This window comes from Oncorhynchus mykiss, chromosome 20 (genome assembly GCF_013265735.2).
Source record: "Oncorhynchus mykiss isolate Arlee chromosome 20, USDA_OmykA_1.1, whole genome shotgun sequence".
Classification (NCBI taxonomy): domain Eukaryota; kingdom Metazoa; phylum Chordata; class Actinopteri; order Salmoniformes; family Salmonidae; genus Oncorhynchus; species Oncorhynchus mykiss.
Window position 1 is genome coordinate 30,831,515 of NC_048584.1, and position 22,487 is coordinate 30,854,001.

The following is a 22,487-nucleotide window of genomic DNA, read 5'->3' on the forward strand; positions in this document are numbered from 1 at the left end:
GCTACAGTAATGGTTCAAGGAAAATATCATTATTGTATTGCGGCAGGTAGCTTAGCAGTTAAGAGCGTTGGGAGTCCAACAATCGGCCAATGTGCCCTTGAACAAGGCATGTAACCCTGATTGCTAATGTAAGTCACTCTGGATAACAGCGTCTGGTAGCTGTAAAATGTAAATGTTTTGCTGCAAATTAAAATCAAATGTCTCCAATAGACAAGTTGCTCACCGCAGAACCTGGACTTGATTATGGGGAAAAGAGCTGTAAGGGACCAGAATACATCTACATCCAATGAGCACCAAACAAAACCAAATATAAATACAATACTTCTCCAAAAGACAACTAGTTCATCCCAGTAATTGGACTGTAAGAAGTAGAAAGAGGCCACAGGGGCCCAAAATAAAACTTGCCCCACAGAGCGTAGGAAGATGGTGACGGCATGTGGCATACATTGTGGTCCTCTGTGACTCAGTTAGTAGAGCATGGTGCTTGTACCGCCAGGATCATGGGTTTGATTCCAGCTGGGGCCACCCATAGGAAAATCTATACACACACTACTGTAAATGGATTTGAAGAAAAGCCTCTGCTAATTGGTTTATAGAAGCTGTCAGATAGAGCCGAGGTGGTCAGAGTAGAAAGGATACTTACTGTGGCCTGCCCGTAGCAAGGCGGCAGGCGGTCTATGGATGGCGATAGGCACGGAATGGTGACGCTTGCCCCCATGGTTGAGGTGAATGTGGTGGTGGCCCTCCACTGCTTCTGTGCCTCCCCCTGGTGGCCCCGAGTGAGGCCCAGATCCAGCCACACACCCCAGGGCCAGAGCAGTCATCCAGAGAACCAGGCAGACAGGGGAGACAGGGGAGATAGACGAGGTCAAGCCCCAGCAGAGGTGCTCCTGCCTGGGCCTCGAGGGGCCAGGGGTGGGGGCAAGCTTTGTCCTCCAACTTTCCAACATGGTTCCCCGAGAGGCCAGCAAGGCGAGTTGAGGATAAAGGTTTGGGACCTTAGTGATGAGCCCAATGGCCCATAGTCCCCTTAGTACCCTGCCAACACAATGCTCTCTCGCCACTCACAAAACCCAAGACACTCACACTGTCGACCAACCAACAAATCCACAGAGAATCCACAGCAGAAAAGAGCTAATCACGAACAAATTTAGGGAAAAGAAAAGAGTGCCTTCTTGCACTTTTTCCGGTGGGTTAGGAAATCCACAAGGGTACAAAGGTAACCATGGAAGAAGTACGATCATTCATTGTGGAGAAAAAGAGAGGAGGAAAAAATATGCACTCAATAAATTAGGACACACTCCTCAAACAGCATCTGAGAAATCTCACACTGCTCCAATTCCCCTATCACACTTCCTCGCTCGCATTCTCTCTCTCCTTTTCTCTCACTTCTTATTCTGCGAGGAAGAGCTCACAGAATCAAATGGATAATTTTCTCCTCTCAAAAAATGATATAACTCCCGAAAATCCACATTGAATATCAGCCTCAGATTTTAAGGGAAAAAAACATCACAGGCACAATTTCAACATCTCCTTAATCAAAGCAAATGGAATGTTCCCTCCTTCCAAGTTTTCCCTCCCTGTTCTCCTTCCTGTTTTCAGAGGATGTCTAGAGGAATCTGAGTGCATCCGAAGTAAAGCTTTAAAATTTGCTTGTGGTGGTGGGCAGCAGCTGTCGAGAGGGTGGCGCGGGAATGGTTGTACCTGCGAGGTGTGCCAAGCCTCGCTCCTAGAGGTTCCCTCTACTCTCCCTGCAGTACCCAGTAGAGAGGCAACGACGCGGCAGCACTGAGAGAGAGTGACTGCTCTGTATACGGAGCCACACACACCTCTCTCTCACACACTCACAGGCTGAGAAACAGGCAGCAACGGCTTCAGCGAGCGAGCGCAGCTCCAGCAAGATGTGAGCAAGAGGAGGAGAGAGAGGACGAGAGAGAGAGAGAGAGAGAGGGAGGGAGAGAGGGAGGAAGGAGGGGGGAGCTTCAACAGCCAGCCACGGAGCAGGAGGGAGAGGGTCTATGCAAATGAACAGGCTCCACAACAGCGAATCATTGGAGCCAGAGAGCATTGCAGAGGAAGAGCCTATTTTGGGTGAAAATAAGCTGGGGATGTGGGGCTTCATCTCTCTCTTTCTATCCACTGGACAGACAGACACTGATGGGCAGTGAATGGAGGAGAGGGAGAGATACAGCTTTTCAGGCTGGTCTTTGTTCATGTTATTTATCTCCCACTCTTTCTCCCTCTCTCTAGTTCTCTCCCTCTCTCTAGTTCTCTCCCTCTCTCTAGTTCTCTCCCTCTCTCTAGTTCTCTCCCTCTCGCTAGTTCTCTCCCTCTCTCTAGTTCTCTCCCTCTCTCTAGTTCTCTCCCTCTCTCTAGTTCTCTCCCTCTCTCTAGTTATCCCTCTCTCTAGTTCTCTCCCTCTCTCTAGTTATCCCTCTCTCTAGTTCTCTCCCTCTCTCTAGTTCTCTCCCTCTCTCTAGTTCTCTCCCTCTCTCTAGTTATCTCTCTCTCTAGTTCTCTCCGTCTCTCTAGTTCTCTCCCTCTCTCTAGTTCTCTCACTCTCTCTAGTTATCTATCTCTCTAGTTCTCTCCCTCTCTCTAGTTCTCTCCCTCTCTCTAGTTATCCCTCTCTTTAGTTATCTCCCTCTCTCTAGTTATCCCACTCTTTAGTCATCTCCATCTATCTAGTTCTCTCCCTCTCTCTAGTTCTCTCCCTCTCTCTAGTTATCCCTCTCTCTAGTTCTCTCCCTCTCTCTAGTTCTCTCCCTCTCCCTAGTTCTCTCCCTCTCTCTAGTTATCTCTCTCTCTAGTTCTCTCCCTCTCTCTAGTTCTCTCCCTCTCTCTAGTTCTCTCCCTCTCTCTAGTTCTCTCCCTCTCTCTAGTTCTCTCCCTCTCTCTAGTTCTCTCCCTCTCTCTAGTTATCTATCTCTCTAGTTCTCTCCCTCTCTCTAGTTCTCTCCCTCTCTCTAGTTATCCCTCTCTTTAGTTATCTCCCTCTCTCTAGTTATCCCTCTCTTTAGTTATCTCCATCTCTCTAGTTCTCTCCCTCTCTCTAGTTCTCTCCCTCTCTCTAGTTCTCTCCCTCTCTCTAGTTATCCCTCTCTTTTTCCCTCTCTCTAGTTAGCTCCCTCTCTCTAGTTATCCCGTTCTTTCTCCCTCTCTCAAGTGCTCTCCCTCTCTCTAGTTATCCCTCTCTTTAGTTATCTCCCTCTCTCTAGTTATCCCTCTCTTTAGTTATCTCCCTCTCTCTAGTTATCCCTCTCTTTTAGTTATCTCCATCTCTCTAGTTCTCTCCCTCTCTCTAGTTATCTCCCTCTCTCTAGTTCTCTCCCTCTCTCTAGTTCTCTCCCTCTCTCTAGTTATCCCTCTCTTTAGTTCTCTCCCTCTCTCTAGTTCTCTCCCTCTCTCTAGTTATCCCTATATTTAGTTCTCTCCCTCTCTCCAGTTCTCTCCCTCTCTCGAGTTATCTCTCTCTCTAGTTCTCTCCTCTTTCTAGTTCTCTCCCTCACTCTAGTTCTCTCCCTCTCTATTTCTCCCTCTCTCTGGTTCTCTCTCTTTCTCTCTTTCTCTCTCGCTCTCTCTCTCTCTCTCTGGGTGGAGAGTATAGGTTCGGTCCTATAGAGATGGGGAATCAAAACCTAGTGGTGTGGCCCAACGGTCCGATGGTCCCCATCGAGGGAGCAGTAGTTGTGTTGGCTGGCGGGCCTGATGGCTTCTCAGCAGCCAATCACAGAGCCATTTAATGACTCCCTCCTCACTTCCCCATGCTGCAGCTTCCAAGGGAAGAAAATAAAAAAATCCCTTAATTTTTTTTCTCCTATTTTTCTCCTATCCTCCGAGCTGGCGCTCTAATTTCCAGACCATCTGCAGCCCCAGCTAAACGTTAGGGAAATGGGGGAATGCCACGAAGGATGGGAAGGATAAAATGTGGATCACGCAGCACACACACACACACGCACACACACACAAACACAGAGCTTGGCAGTAAGTGGAGAGCTGTCCACAGAAGTCAGTCCATGCTCACCAGGCTCATAAAAACCCATTCATTCCCCCACCAGAGAGCTATCACAGCAGAGAGAATGACTGGGAGAGCTTGAGGGTTAAGGGGGTACAGAGAACATGTGGGCATACATCTCTGACTGCTGATAAACACTACACAGTAGAGCCCAGGATATATATTCTGTGCTGCTCTGTGATGTTCAATGCTGCAGTGTCTGTGCTTATAGGTTCTGGCTCAGTGGTCTGTGCTCAGTGCTTCTCAGTGGGTCCAGGACTAAATAACTTAAAGGTTCTGGCTCAGTGGTCTGTGCTCAGTGCTTCTCAGTGGGTCCAGGACTAAAGAACTTAAAGGTTCTGGCTCAGTGGTCTGTGCTCAGTGCTTCTCAGTGGGTCCAGGACTAAAGAACTTAAAGGTTCTGGCTCAGTGGTCTGTGCTCAGTGCTTCTCAGTGGGTCGAGGACTAAAGAACCAAACAGGCTAAAGGCTCAGCTCAATGCTCCCCATTCAGTTCTTGGGATCCAAGGCTGATGCTCAGTCAAGCTCTGTCCTGTTGTCACGGTGGCGTTTGGACGACATCCTCTTTGGACCGCCGGAGAGGAAGAAAAGCCCAACAGTGGCGCTGCTGCTGAGGCTGAGCTGATCTCATTGGGTCGCAGTGAGAGGAAAGGAGATAGGGGATAGAGGATAGAGGATGGGGTATAGAGGATAGGGGATAGGGGATAGGGGATAGAGGATAGGGAATAGAGGATAGGGGTTCGGGGACAGGTGATAGGGGATAGAGGATATGGAATAGAGGATAAGGGATAGAGGATAGGGGATAGGGGATAGAGGATAGGGAATAGAGGATAGGGGTTCGGGGACAGGTGATATGGGATAGAGGATATGGGATAGAGGATAGGGGATAGAGGATAGGGAATAGAGGATAGAGGGCAGGGAATAGAGGATAGGGGTTCGGGGACAGGTGATAGGGGATATAGGATAGGGGATAGAGGACAGGGAATAGAGAATAGGGGATAGGGGACAGGGAATAGAGGATAGGGGATAGAGGATAGGGGCTAGGGGATAGATGATAGATGATAGGGAATAGAGATTAGGGGATAGAGGATAGGGGATAGAGGATAGGGGACAGAGGATAGAGGATATGGGACAGGGGATAGAGGATAGGGGATAGAGGATAGGGGATAGAGGATAGAGGACAGGGGATAGAGGATAGGGGATAGAGGATAGGGGATAGGGGAAAGAGGATAGGGGAAAGAGGATAGAGGACAGAGTATAGGGGATAGAGGATGGGGATAGAGGATAGAGGATAGGGGATAGAGGATAGAGGATAGAGGATAGGGGACAGAGGATAGAGGATATGGGACAGGGGACAGAGGATAGGGAATACTGATACTTTTCATGGTTGCAGAGAAAGTAATCTTAGCAGGCGGACACAAGGGGGATAATACATCCTTCTGTTTTTCTTCCATTCTTTTTTGTCTTAGTCCATAGGAAACCAAAGAAAATGCTGAAAAATGAACCAAAGACAACTTGGATTGGAAATGCTTCACTTTTTCCAACAGTTGGACAAATTCAAATAAAGTTCTGAAGAGGACACACTTTTCAGAAACTGTTGAATTTGCTAACACAACAGATGCTCCGAAAGTGAGAAGACAGAAAGTGAGAACTTCCTCTCAACACTTTATATAGGGTAACCACCTGGTGTTACTGAATCAGCTATACACAACCTCCACCAAGAGAGAGAGCTCCATCCTTCCTCATTTGCAACCCTTGAAACTGAGTGCCGCACCTGCTGAATATGTTTACCCTAATTATGATCAGTATTAATGAAGTGTTTGTGTGTGTGTCTGTGTGTGTGTTGTGGTGTGTGTTTAATAATAATTCTCAGGGCTGCAATCTGCATAATTACAGCTAATAATACAATCTATCAGGCCCACATGCTTCACAAGGACATGAGTCTGACTCCCTAAATTCCAACTCACAGGTAAACTTTTTCATGGCAACAACAAATTGGTGACAAATCGTGTCTAACAAGAGTGATACCTGCTTTGAATCACACATCGTTCAGGTCTGATTGGGTGTCCTAAACAGAATGACACAAACTGATTCAGTATGCATCCCCTGAAGCTAGATGATGTCACCAGTCAGGTATGTGGTGACTATACCTAGGCCAGGTTTTGTATCCATTACTTGTTACATGGATACCACCATGTGGCAGTATAGCAGTACTGCAACAACATTGCTTGTGTAGTTTAGAAAATATTTCAGGCTGATGTAGGTGTGTTCCTAGAATACCTCTGTGTGTGTCCCATAGCTATATATAGAGGACTTATCATTCTGTGCCATAATAGCATCTGTGACAGAATGAGCAGCACCACTGAGGCTATCTCCACTTGACTGATCCATCCTGATGACCCGGTTGGACATGACTCCAACAGGGTCACCAGGAGGGATCAGCCAATGAAGTTGGAAGTCCCACTCACTTGACGACATTAATATGGTGGGATCCCTCAATGGCGCTGCCCATGCTAATACTGCCTTTTGGCCACTAGAGGCCTGTCTCATTCTCTATGGGATATCCCAAATGGCACCCTCTGCCCTATGAGCCCTGGTCAAAAGTAGTACACTATAAAGGAAATATGGTGTTATTTGGAACGCAGCCTATCTCTCTGTGAGGGGGTAAGCGGTACAACAGTATGTCAGTAACTGTCAGACCAGCACCTCCAGTAAACTTCTAATGAACCTATGGAAAGAGAGATAAACAGGAGGGGGCAGGTGACTATGGAGGTGTGTGTACTGTGTTTACTGTTCCATAGAGAGCAGAGGAAGGAGGGGGGATATACAGTATAGAGAGATCAGAGAGAGAGAGAGAGCAGAGAGAGAGAGACCAGAGAGAGAGAGCAGAGAGAGAGAGAGAGAGAGAGAGAGAGAGAGAGAGAGAGAGAGAGAGAGAGAGAGAGAGAGAGAGAGAGAGAGAGGTCAAAGCCCTGTCACCCCTACATATTCTACCACCTGGTCCCAAAAGTAGTCCCACTGTAGCCATGTGTGGCCTTGGCAATGGAATGACAGAGCACAGCTGCTGCCTTGTTGTATGACGTCACACAGGCTGTGGTGGGAAACTAGGGAAAATGGTTTTGTGAAATAGCTTTTCATTAAAAAAAAATGTATTTAATCTTTATTTAACTAGGCAATACATCCTTCTGTTTTTCTTCCATAATTTTTTGTCTTATTCTACTTGGTTGTCCATAAGAAAAGGAAGAGGAATACCTATGTAAGAATGCTGTTCATTGACTACAGCTCAGCATTCAACACCATAGTACCCTCCAAACTCATCATTAAGCTTGAGACCCTGGGTCTCGATCCTGCCCTGTCCAGCTTGGTCCTGGACTTCCTGACGGGCCGCCCCCAGGTGGTGAAGGTAGGAAACAACATCTCCACTCTGATGATCTTCAACACTGGGGCCCCACAAGGGTGCGTTCTCAGCCCTCTCCTGTATTCCCTGATCTCTCATGACTGCATGGCCATGCACTCCTCCAACTCAATCATCAAGTTTGCAGACGACACTACAGTGGTAGGCTTGATTACCAACAACGACGAGACGGCCTACAGGGAGGAGGTGAGGGCCCTTGGAGTGTGGTGTCAGGAAAATAACCTCTCGCTCAATGTCAAACAAAAGAGATGATCGTGGACTTCAGGAAACAGCGAAGCGAGCACCCCCTATCCACATCGATGGGACAGCAGCGGAGAAGGTGGAAAGTTTTAAGTTCCTCTGTGTACATATCACCGACAAACTGAAATGGTCCACGCACACAGACAGTGTGGTGAAGAAGGCACAACAGTGCCTCTTCAACCTCAGGAGGCTGAAGAAATGTGGTTTGTCACCGAAAACCCTAACTATCTTTTACAGATGCACAATTGAGAGCATCCTTTCAGGCTGTATCACAGCCTGGTACGGCAACTGCACCGCCCACAACCGCAGGGCTCTCAGAGGGTGGTGTGGTCTGCACAACGCATCACCGAGGCAAACTACCAAGACACCTACAACACCCGATGTCACAGGAAGGCAAAAAAGATCATCAAGGACAATAACCACCCGAGCCACTGCCTGTTCACCCCGCTACCGTCCAGAAGGCGAGGTCAGTACAGGTGCATCAAAGCAGGGACAGAGAGATTGAAAAACAGCTTCTATCTCAAGGCCATCCGATTTTTAAACAGCCACCACGAGCACAAAGAGGTGGCTGCCTACCTACAGACTTGATATCATTGGCCACTTTAATAAATGGAACGAACACTAGTCACTTTAATAATGCCACTTTAAGAATGTTTACATACCTCACATTTCTCATCTCATATGTATATACTATATACTGTATCCTTCACTATCTATTCTTCACTATCTATTGCATCTTAGCCGCTCTGTCACTGCTCATCCATATATTTATACTTATATATTCTCATCCCATTCCTTTACTAGATTGTGTGTATTAGGTTTGTTTGTGGAATTGTTAGATATTACCTGTTAGATACTGCTGCACTGCTGTCGGAACTAGAAGCACAAGCATTTCACTACACTCACAATAACATCTGCTAACCAGGTGTATGTGATCAATAAAATTAGATTTGCAAGTCAGTTAAGAACAAATTATTATTTACAATAATGGCCTACCCCGGCCAAACCCTAACGACACGAGGCCAATTGTGTGCCGCCCAATGGGACTCCCAATCACGGCCGGATGTGATACAGCCTGGAAACGAACCAGGGTCTGTAGTGACGCCTCTAGCGCCTTAGACCGCTGCGCCACCCATGCGCCCTGGTTTGTTTCCAGGCTGCTCGTTTCCAAGCTTTTAACTTTGTGCTCCGCACCAGTGCATGTGTAATATCATATGCTCAAAACCAGCTATTGTTCCCACTTTTCATTGTCTATCCCTTTAGTTTTCAACTGAATCTTTTTCTGTCTCTGCAAGTACAGTTGTTCCCTTTGTCCGGTCCTTTGTTTATAATCCCCAGGAAAATAAACTGAGCCAGGTTGAGGACAAGGAATGAAGAAAGATAGAAAAGCTCATACTGTGGCTGTTTAACCTCCAAACCAAGTGGTGGATAGCACAGATGGAATTTATACTAGGTGTGTGATACTCTCCTCAGAGAGAGAGAGCGAGGGAGGGGAAAGAAAGAGAGAACGAGAGAGAAAGAAGAGTCCCAGTTAAGCACCTCTAAGACAGAGGAGTGCAGACGCAGTACTGTGCGATGAAGAGACAAGCGTGGAGGAGTGGAGAGGTGGAGATGGAGAGGAGAGGGAGAGGAGGCAGATAGTAGGAGGTGGGTGGTGTGGGTTTAACTGACTGACCAGCAGGGCCTTTAAATCAAGAGAAGAGCTCTCAGGCAGCACTTTATATCACAACCATGGAGAGACTACAGTCTGGCTCATTAGAGGGATAGGGAATGAGAGAGAAAGAGAGAGACATAGATCGAGAGAGGGGGGGGGGACTTTAAGAGGCATGTCTGTTATAAAGAGATGTTGAGCGTCTTTGACACAGAAACTGTAGTTGTTGTTCAGGTTCTGATCTTGATCCCATCTTGATTACTGTCAGGTAACACGTGGAAGGGGGATACCTAGTCAGTTGTACAACTGAATGCATTCAACTGAAATGTGTCTTCCGCATGTAAAACAAACACTCTGAATCAGAGAGGTGAGGGGGCTGACTTAATCCACATCCACGTCATCGGCACCCGGGAAACAGTGGTCAGGTGCAGCAAAGAAAGACCTAACAAAGCTCCATCTGGCTCAAAACAAAGCAGCCTTGCTCTAACTGCACATCCAGAACTAACGTCAACAACTTGCATGATAGTCTTTCATGGTTGAGGACAAATTGACTACTTCTCTTCTTGTCTTTTTAAGAAACATTTATGTATTGAAAATGTCTTACCTCTTGTATAATCTATTCACATACAATTCAAACAGACATCCATACCCCACCAGATATCCATACCCCACCAGACACACATACCCCACCAGATATCCATACCCCACCAGACACATATACCCCACCAGACATCCATACCCCACCAGACACACATACCCCGCCAGACATCCATACCCCACCAGACATATATACCCCACCAGATATCCATACCCCACCAGACACACATACCCCGCCAGACATCCATACCCCACCAGACACACATACCCCACCAGATATCCATACCCCACCAGACACACATACCCCACCAGATATCCATACCCCACCAGATATCCATACCCCACCAGACATATATACCCCACCAGGCATATATACTCCACCAGACATACATACCCCACCAGACACACATACCCCACCAGACATATATACCCCACCAGACACACATACCCCACCAGACATACATACCCCACCAGACAAACATACCCCACCAGACATCCATACCCCACCAGACATCCATACCCCACCAGACACACATACCCCACCAGACATATATTCCCCACCAGACATACCCCACCAGACATATATACCCCACCAGACATATATACCCCACCAGACACACATACCCCACCAGACATACATACCCCACCAGACACACATACCCCACCAGACATATAAACCCCACCAGACATACCCCACCAGACAATCATACACCACCAGACATATATACCCCACCAGACATACATACCCCACCAGACACACATACCCCACCAGACATATATACCCCACCAGACATCCATACCCCACCAGACATACATACCCCACCAGACATACATACCCCACCAGACACACATACCCCACCAGACATACATACCCCACCAGACATACATACCCCACCAGACATACATACCCCACCAGACATACATACCCCACCAGACATACCCCACCAGACATCAATACCCCACCAGACATATATACCCCACCAGACATACATACCCCACCAGACATCCATACCCCACCAGACATCCATACCCCACCAGACATACATACCCCACCAGACATACCCCACCAGACATCCATACACCACCAGACATATATACCCCACCAGACATATATACCCCACCAGACATATATACCCCACCAGACATACATACCCCACCAGACATATATACCCCACCAGATATCCATACCCCACCAGACATATATACCCCACCAGACATACATACCCCACCAGACACACATACCCAACCAGACATATATACCCCACCAGACACACATACCCCACCAGACATACATACCCCACCAGACATACATACCCCACCAGACATACCCCACCAGAAATCCATACACCACCATACATCCATACCCCACCAGACAGACATACCCCACCAGACATATATACCCCACCAGACATCCATACCCCACCAGACATACATACCCCACCAGACATACATACCCCACCAGACACACATACCCCACCAGACATACATACCCCACCAGACATACATACCCCACCAGACATACATACCCCACCAGACATACATACCCCACCAGACATACCCCACCAGACATCAATACCCCACCAGACATATATACCCCACCAGACATACCCCACCAGACATATATACCCCACCAGACATATATACCCCACCAGACACACATACCCCACCAGACATACATACCCCACCAGACACACATACCCCACCAGACATATATACCCCACCAGACATACCCCACCAGACATCCATACACCACCAGACATATATACCCCACCAGACATACATACCCCACCAGACACACATACCCCACCAGACATATATACCCCACCAGACATCCATACCCCACCAGACATACATACCCCACCAGACATACATACCCCACCAGACACACATACCCCACCAGACATACATACCCCACCAGACATATATACCCCACCAGACATACATACCCCACCAGACATACATACCCCACCAGACATACCCCTCCAGACATCAATACCCCACCAGACATATATACCCCACCAGACATACATACCCCACCAGACATACCCCACCAGACATACCCCACCAGACATCCATACTCCACCAGACATATATACCCCACCAGACATATATACCCCACCAGACATATATACCCCACCAGACATATATACCCCACCAGATATCCATACCCCACCAGACATATAGACCCCACCAGACATACATACCCCACCAGACACACATACCCCACCAGACATATATACCCCACCAGACACACATACCCCACCAGACATACATACCCCACCAGACATACATACCCCACCAGACATACCCCACCAGACATCCATACACCACAATACATCCATACCCCACCAGACAGACATACCCCACCAGACACACATACCCCACCAGACATATATACCCCACCAGACATCCATTCCCCACCAGACATACATACCCCACCAGACATACATACCCCACCAGACACACATACCCCACCAGACATACATACCCCACCAGACATACATACCCCACCAGACATACATACCCCACCAGACATACATACCCCACCAGACATACCCCACCAGACATCAATACCCCACCAGACATATATACCCCACCAGACATACATACCCCACCAGACATCCATACCCCACCAGACATCCATACCCCACCAGACATACATACCCCACCAGACATACCCCACCAGACATACCCCACCAGACATCCATACACCACCAGACATATATACCCCACCAGACATATATACCCCACCAGACATACATACCCCACCAGACATATATACCCCACCAGACATATATACCCCACCAGACATACATAACCCACCAGACACACATACCCCACCAGACATATATACCCCACCAGACACACATACCCCACCAGACATACATACCCCACCAGACATACATACCCCACCAGACATACATACCCCACCAGACAAACATACCCCACCAGACATCCATACCCCACCAGACATCCATACCCCACCAGACACACATACCCCACCAGACATATATTCCCCACCAGACATACCCCACCAGACATATATACCCCACCAGACATATATACCCCACCAGACACACATACCCCACCAGACATACATACCCCACCAGACACACATACCCCACCAGACATATATACCCCACCAGACATACCCCACCAGAAATCCATACACCACCATACATCCATACCCCACCAGACAGACATACCCCACCAGACATATATACCCCACCAGACATACATACCCCAACAGACATACATACCCCACCAGACATACATACCCCACCAGACACACATACCCCACCAGACATACATACCCCACCAGACATACATACCCCACCAGACATACATACCCCACCAGACATACATACCCCACCAGACATACCCCACCAGACATCAATACCCCACCAGACATATATACCCCACCAGACATACCCCACCAGACATATATACCCCACCAGACATATATACCCCACCAGACACACATACCCCACCAGACATACATACCCCACCAGACACACATACCCCACCAGACATATATACCCCACCAGACATACCCCACCAGACATCCATACACCACCAGACATATATACCCCACCAGACATACATACCCCACCAGACACACATACCCCACCAGACATATATACCCCACCAGACATCCATACCCCACCAGACATACATACCCCACCAGACATACATACCCCACCAGACACACATACCCCACCAGACATACATACCCCACCAGACATATATACCCCACCAGACATACATACCCCACCAGACATACATACCCCACCAGACATACCCCTCCAGACATCAATACCCCACCAGACATATATACCCCACCAGACATACATACCCCACCAGACATCCATACCCCACCAGACATCCATACCCCACCAGACATACATACCCCACCAGACATACCACACCAGACATACCCCACCAGACATCCATACTCCACCAGACATATATACCCCACCAGACATATATACCCCACCAGACATATATACCCCACCAGACATATATACCCCACCAGATATCCATACCCCACCAGACATATAGACCCCACCAGACATACATACCCCACCAGACACACATACCCCACCAGACATATATACCCCACCAGACACACATACCCCACCAGACATACATACCCCACCAGACATACATACCCCACCAGACATACCCCACCAGACATCCATACACCACAATACATCCATACCCCACCAGACAGACATACCCCACCAGACACACATACCCCACCAGACATATATACCCCACCAGACATCCATTCCCCACCAGACATACATACCCCACCAGACATACATACCCCACCAGACACACATACCCCACCAGACATACATACCCCACCAGACATACATACCCCACCAGACATACATACCCCACCAGACATACATACCCCACCAGACATACCCCACCAGACATCAATACCCCACCAGACATATATACCCCACCAGACATACATACCCCACCAGACATCCATACCCCACCAGACATCCATACCCCACCAGACATACATACCCCACCAGACATACCCCACCAGACATACCCCACCAGACATCCATACACCACCAGACATATATACCCCACCAGACATATATACCCCACCAGACATACATACCCCACCAGACATATATACCCCACCAGACATATATACCCCACCAGACATACATACCCCACCAGACACACATACCCCACCAGACATATATACCCCACCAGACACACATACCCCACCAGACATACATACCCCACCAGACATACATACCCCACCAGACATACATACCCCACCAGACATACCCCACCAGACATCCATACACCACCATACATCCATACCCCACCAGACAGACATACCCCACCACACATCCATACCCCACCAGACATATATACCCCAACATACATACATACCCCACCAGACATACATACCCCACTATAAATCCATACCCCACCAGACATCCATACCCCACCAGACATCCATACCTCACCAGACATATATACCCCACCAGACATACCCCACCAGACATCCATATCCCACCAGCCACACATACCCCACCAGACATACATACCCCACCAGACATCCATACCCCACCATACATACATACCCCACCAGACATATATACCCCACCAGACTTACATACCCCACCATACATACATACTCCACCAGACATCCATACCCCACCAGACATATATACCCCACCAGACATCCATACCCCACCAGACATATATACCCCACCAGACATCCATACCCCACCAGACATATATACCCCACCAGACATCCATACCCCACCAGACATATATACCCCACCAGACATCCATACCCCACCAGACATCCATACCCCATCAGATATCCATACCCCACCAGACATATATACCCCACCAGACATATATACCCCACCAGACATATATACCCCACCAGAAATATATACCCTACCAGACATACATACCCCACCATACATCCATACCCCACCAGACATCCATACCCCACCAGACATCCATACCCCACCAGACATATATACCCCACCAGACATCCATACCCCACCAGACATCCATACCCCACCAGGCATATATACCCCACCAGACATATATACCCCACCAGACATCCATACCCTACCAGACATACATACCCCACCATACATCCATACCCCACCAGACATATATACCCCACCAGACATCCATACCCCACCAGACATCCATACCCCACCAGACATATATACCCCACCAGACATATATACCCCACCAGACATCCATACCCCACCAGACATATATACCCCACCAGACATACATACCCCACCAGACATCCATACCCCACCAGACATACATACCCCACCAGACATCCATACCCCACCAGACATATATACCCCACCAGACATCCATACCCCACCAGACATCCATACCCCACCAGACATATATACCCCACCAGACATATATACCCCACCAGACACACCACTATGGGTTTCTTTACACTCAAAGAAACAGATTTAATGTGTCGCTCAGTTATGTATAGAGCCATGTCATGGTGGAATGCTCTGCCACTAGAGGTTACTCAGTTATGTATAGAGCCATGTCATGGTGGAATGCTCTGTCACCAGAGGTTACTCAACTATGTATAGAGCCATGTCATGGTGGAATGCTCTGTCACCAGAGGTTACTCAGGTAAAAAGTTCAGATTTAAAAAACAGATAATAACACATATCTCTTTCTAAATATCTAATTCAACTGTGCTGTATATAAGAATATGAATATGTACTGTATCTATGAAGAGTGTGTAAATAGTAAAACATGTATTGTCACTTGCTTGGTCAGCCTATGTCATAGAAAGAGCAGATGTTCTTAATGTTTTTTACATTCAATGTATAATTCATTATACACTGCATGGTTTGAGCCCTGAGTGCTGATTGGCTGACAGCTGTGGAATATCAGACCATATACCACGGTTATGACAAAACATGTCATTGTGTTGTGTCTAAGAATTGGCCATATACCACACACCCTAGGGCCTTATTGCTTAATGTTTTATTTAAAACTGAATGTAATATCGTATGTTGTTGTCTATAACTGTTCTGTGCATTGTCATGTATTTGTAGATGATATGTGGACACCAGGAACAGTAGCAGTAGGTAATAGGTAATAGGATCCTGACAAACTAAACAGACATAGAGAGACAGAGACAGAGAGAGAGAGAGAGAGAGAGAGAGAGAGTGTGAGAGAGTGAGAGTGAGAGTGAGAGAGAGAGAGAGAGAGAGAGAGAGAGAGAGAGAGAGAGAGAGAGAGTGAGAGAGAGTGTGAGAGAGAGAGAGAGAGAGAGAGAGAGAGAGAGAGAGAGAGAGAGAGAGAGAGAGAGAGAGAGAGATACTGTACATAATTATTTTCCTTTTCTACAGAGCGTCCAAGCGGTATATTTCTAAGAACTGCGACATATATCCGTGGTTAGTTATAGAGGAACATGTTATTGCTCACACAGCAGATTACACTTGTGGGCACTGAGGGGTCGGCACAAACAACCATTCATGACAAGTCATGCATGACACAGGCACACCTGCACCGCTCTGTGCTGTCGGGACACGTGTATTGTTGCAATCATCCTAACCACCACCTCCTCCATCACTCCAAGCCCCAGGGAACGTGTGCCCAAGAGGGGCATCCCTCTCTGGGGGTTTTAACCTGGCTGACTGGGGTAGTGATGAGAGTACATCCAAAAGGGAAGTGACTGGAAGAGGAACACAGTGGTTAGATGTATAATGTCATGCATGATCACACTGACCACAGAGTCATATGATCAGCATCTGCCAGTGGATATGTGAGACCCTACGGATGTGTAAACAAATGCAACAGATGGTGGCAAGACAGTCCTGGAGTAAAGAGCATAAGGTGTTGTTGTTGTACCTTTTTTCAAAGGTCTACCGTCTACACACACTACTGAGAGAGCGATGGATGTTTAACTGGTGACAAAATCCTGTCCAATAAGTGTCTCCCTTTCACTCTAAATAGCATAAGGTGTCTTTGTTGACATGAGTTCATATCCCGGATTGGCCTTTCAGGTATGGTGTATTTTACTCAAGCCATGTACAGATACTTTTGTGGTGACTTGTCTGTTGTGTGGAGAGCTGTGTTTCAGTCACCGCTGTCCATGGTGTTGAAAAATCTACAAAGGCTTCCCAATTCTGATCTTTTGCCTAATTATTTGTATTTTTACCAATTTAAATAGGCAAAAGATCAGAATTGGGCTGCATGTGTAAATGCTGCCATAGACATGTGTCGGAGGTCTAATGTAGACAGTAAAAAAGCAGCAATCAGATTTTTCAGCACCATGGACAGCGGTGACTGAAACACAGCTCTCCACACAACAGACAAGCAGTCGAAAATATGAGACATGTTGAACCTCATTCAAACACGCTGCACTAGAGTCCACACACACGAGGGAGAGAGGGAGGAATATAGCTAGCTACGGTAATGTGACGCTCAGATGATAATCTTTACTGAAGCTGACACAATTCATACATAAATAAACACAGCTTAAACACTCAGAGATAAGGCATGACGTGCACTGAGAGACGCAGGAAGCAAACACTATATACTGGGTCATAACATATAGCACAACGAGACACGTCACATCATGTCACACACAGCTACTGGGTTACAGACATACGACAAAGCATATCTCTCTCTCAATTCAATTCAATGTAAGGGCTTTATTGGCATGGGAAACACGTGTTAACATTGCCAAAGCAAAGTGGATAATAAACAAAAGTGAAATAAACAATACAAATTAACAGTAAACATTACACTCACCGAAGTTCAAAAAGAATAAAGACATTTCAAATGTCATATTATGTATTTTTACAGTGTTGTAACGATGTGCAAATGGTTAAAGTACAAAAGGGAGAATAAATAAACATAAATATGGGTTGTATTTACAATGGTGTTTGTTCTTCACTGGTTGCCCTTTTCTTGCAACAGGTCAAACATATTGCTGCTGTGATTGGACAATGTGGTATATCACCCAATAGGGAGTTTATCAAAATTGGATTTGTTTCGAATTCTTTGTGGGTCTGTGTAATATGAGGGAAATATGTGTCTCTAATATGGTCATACATTTGGCAGGAGGTTAGGAAGTGCAGCTCTGTCTCCACCTCATGTTGTGGACAATGTGCACATAGCCTGTCTTCTCTTGAGAGCCATGTCTGCCTACGGCGGCCTTTCTCAATAGCAAGGCTTTGCTCACTGAGTCTGTACATAGTCAAAGCTTTCCTTAATTTTGGGTCAGTCACAGCGGTCAGGTATTTTGCCACCGTGTACTCTCTGTTTAGGGCCAAATAGCATTCTAGTTTGCTCTGTTTTTTTGTTAATTCTTTCCAATGTGTCAAGTAATTATCTTTTTGTTTTCTCATGATTTGGTTGGGTCTAATTGGGTTGCTGTCCTGGTGCTCTGTGGGGTTTCTCTCTCTCTTTCTCTCTCTCACCATTTCCTGGTGTCTGCTGATTGGGTAACAGGCTCAACGTGGGTATACTGTATGTGTCAGGGATACGGGTGTAAGTAGATAAGGGCTGATGGCAAGGAAGGTACAGTATGTGTGGTTTAACCCTCTAGAGTGTGCTGTAACATCATTGCAACCTACCCTGAACAGCTTGGTGAGGGGTGCCAGGTAAGGTGAGCTAGGTAGACAGCTGGGTTCTGAGCTAGGTAAGGTAAGATTGGTAGACACATGGGCTGTGAGCTATCTAAGGTAAGCTAGGTAGACACATGGGCTGTGAGCTATCTAAGGTAAGATTGGTAGACACATGGGCTGTGAGCTAGCTAAGGTAAGCTAGGTAGACACATGGGCTGTGAGCTAGCTAAGGTAAGCTAGGTAGACAGCTGGGTTCTGAGCTAGGTAAGGTAAGCTAGGTAGACATCTGAGCTGTGAGCTATCTAAGGTAAGATTGGTAGACACATGGGCTGTGAGCTATCTAAGGTAAGCTAGGTAGACACATGGGCTGTGAGCTATCTAAGGTAAGATTGGTAGACACATGGGCTGTGAGCTAGCTAAGGTAAGCTAGGTAGACACATGGGCTGTGAGCTAGCTAAGGTAAGCTAGGTAGACAGCTGGGTTCTGAGCTAGGTAAGGTAAGCTAGGTAGACATCTGAGCTGTGAGCTATCTAAGGTAAGCTAGGTAGACACCTGAGCTGTGAGCTATCTAAGGTAAGCTAGGTAGACACCTGAGCTGTGAGCTATCTAAGGTAAGCTAGGTAGACATCTGAGCTGTGAGCTATCTAAGGTAAGCTAGGTAGACATCTGAGGTGTGAGCTATCTAAGGTAAGCTAGGTAGACATCTGAGCTGTGAGTTATCAATTCAAATCAAATCAAATCAAATTTTATTTGTCACATACACATGGTTAGCAGATGTTAGTGCGAGTGTAGCGAAATGCTTGTGCTTCTAGTTCCGACAATGCAGTAATAACAAGTAATCTAACTAACAATTACAAAACTACTGTCTTGTACACAGTGTAAGGGGATAAAGAATATGTACATAAGGATATATGAATGAGTGATGGTACAGAGCAGCATAGGCAAGATACAGTAGATGGTATCGAGTACAGTATGTACAAATGAGATGAGTATGTAAACAAAGTGGCATAGTATAGTATAAAGTGGCTAGTGATACATGTATTACATAAGGATACCGTCGATGATATAGAGTACAGTATATACGTATGCATATGAGATGAATAATGTAGGGTAAGTAACATTTATATAAGGTAGCATTGTTTAAAGTGGCTAGTGATATATTTACGTCCTTTCCCATCAATTCCCATTATTAAAGTGGCTGGAGTTGAGTCAGTGTCAGTGTTAGTGGTGGCTGTTTAACAGTCTGATGGCCTTGAGATAGAAGCTGTTTTTCAGTCTCTCGGTCCCAGCTTTGATGCACCTGTACTGACCTCGCCTTCTGGATGATAGCGGGGTGAACAGGCAGTGGCTCAGGTGGTTGATGTCCTTGATGATCTTTATGGCCTTCCTGTGACATCGGGTGGTGTAGGTGTCCTGGAGGGCAGGTAGTTTGCCCCCGGTGATGCGTTGTGCAGACCTCACTACCCTCTGGAGAGCCTTACGGTTGAGGGCGGTGCAGTTGCCATACCAGGCGGTGATACAGCCCGCCAGGATGCTCTCGATTGTGCATCTGTAGAAGTTTGTGAGTGCTTTTGGTGACAAGCCAAATTTCTTCAGCCTCCTGAGGTTGAAGAGGCGCTGCTGCGCCTTCTTCACGATGCTGTCTGTGTGAGTGGACCAATTCAGTTTGTCTGTGATGTGTATGCCGAGGAACTTAAAACTTGCTACCCTCTCCACTACTGTTCCATCGATGTGGATAGGGGGGTGTTCCCTCTGCTGTTTCCTGAAGTCCACAATCATCTCCTTAGTTTTGTTGACGTTGAGTGTGAGGTTATTTTCCTGACACCACACTCCGAGGGCCCTCACCTCCTCCCTGTAGGCCGTCTCATCGTTGTTGGTAATCAAGCCTACCACTGTTGTGTCGTCCGCAAACTTGATGATTGAGTTGGAGGCGTGCGTGGCCACGCAGTCGTGGGTGAACAGGGAGTACAGGAGAGGGCTCAGAACGCACCCTTGTGGGGCCCCAGTGTTGAGGATCAGCGGGGAGGAGATGTTGTTGCCTACCCTCACCACCTGGGGGCGGCCCGTCAGGAAGTCCAGTACCCAGTTGCACAGGGCGGGGTCGAGACCCAGGGTCTCGAGCTTGATGACGAGCTTGGAGGGTACTATGGTGTTGAATGCCGAGCTGTAGTCGATGAACAGCATTCTCACAAAGGTATTCCTCTTGTCCAGATGGGTTAGGGCAGTGTGCAGTGTGGTTGAGATTGCATCGTCTGTGGACCTATTTGGGCGGTAAGCAAATTGGAGTGGGTCTAGGGTGTCAGGTAGGGTGGAGGTGATATGGTCCTTGACTAGTCTCTCAGGTAAGCTAGGTAGACATCTGAGCTGTGAGCTATCTAAGGTAAGCTAGGTAGACATCTGAGCTGTGAGCTATCTAAGGTAAGCTAGGTAGACATCTGAGCTCTGAGCTATCTAAGGTAAGCTAGGTAGACATCTGAGCTGTGAGCTATCTAAGGTAAGCTAGGTAGACATCTGAGCTGTGAGCTATCTAAGGTAAGCTAGGTAGACATCTGAGCTCTGAGCTATCTAAGGTAAGCTAGGTAGACATCTGAGGTGTGAGCTAGGGAAGTGAAATTCAAATCTGCAGTGTCCAGTTATTTAGAATATTGTGGTGCGTTAGTTTACAGCACAACTGTCTTTGCGAGGGGGAAATATAGCCTAGAGTGGTCATGAGAAAAGACGAGGTGATCAGTAGGATATCAGAGAGGAGATAATTAGTATCCCTTATAGGGGATAGTGGGGAAAGTTCAGCCAAAGGGGAAAGTTGAGCCAAAGGGGAAAGTTGTAGCTGTACGGGCTAACAGTCAATTATTGCCTTAGGATAAGTTGAGCAAATGGCCATGGGATAAGTTGAGCAAATGGCCATGGGATAAGTTGAGCAAATGGCCATGGGATAAGTTGAGCAAATGGCCATGGGATAAGTTGAGCAAATGGCAAGTTGCGAAAATGTAAATGTTTTCTTCCCAGGCGTAATGCAAGGCATTAACGCTGGGATATGAGGTCTGGACAGGGCCTGGACTACTAGGTTTTTTGTTTTATGTACAATTTGTTTGTTAGGTGTTAAACCAGTCTTATAAAATGATTGAAATAAAAAAAAACGATTGTATTTGTGTTTGTGTTCAATTGTGGGAAATAAAGATAGACATGGTTTTAAAAAGGTAGACTTAACTCTCCCTGTCCCGTGGCTCAACCTACCCCATACCCAGGCTAAAGTTTTGCCAAAAAAAACAATTTTTTTTACAACAAGCTAGGTTTTCAAAACTATAATGTTTACATGAATTCAGATTATTTCCAGGGATACAGAACAGCCTGAAATATATGTAGATATCTTTGTTAGAAAGAAGACTATATTTCCCTTTAAGAAGTGATGCTGAATGTAAAAAATGACTCAACTTAACCCCATGCT

General features: G+C 46.9%; 1 protein-coding gene across 29 annotated transcripts in view; it reads right to left on the bottom strand.

Annotated features, from left to right (window-relative positions):
* LOC110498787 (neurexin-1a) overlaps nucleotides 1–22,487 on the bottom strand; it is a 556,706-nt gene that overhangs the window by 222,949 nt on the left and 311,270 nt on the right. For 2 of the 29 annotated variants that reach the window (XM_036956178.1, XM_036956177.1), the window contains exon 1: nucleotides 644–2,316. The exons of 25 other annotated variants lie outside the window; for them this stretch is intronic. In XM_036956178.1, coding sequence (XP_036812073.1) covers nucleotides 644–950 — 307 coding nt within the window. In that variant the 5' untranslated portion in view covers nucleotides 951–2,316. Of the gene's footprint in view, nucleotides 1–643; nucleotides 2,317–22,487 lie in introns of those variants that run through there. 2 more of the 29 variants (XM_036956180.1, XM_036956179.1) reach the window with 1 other exon arrangement.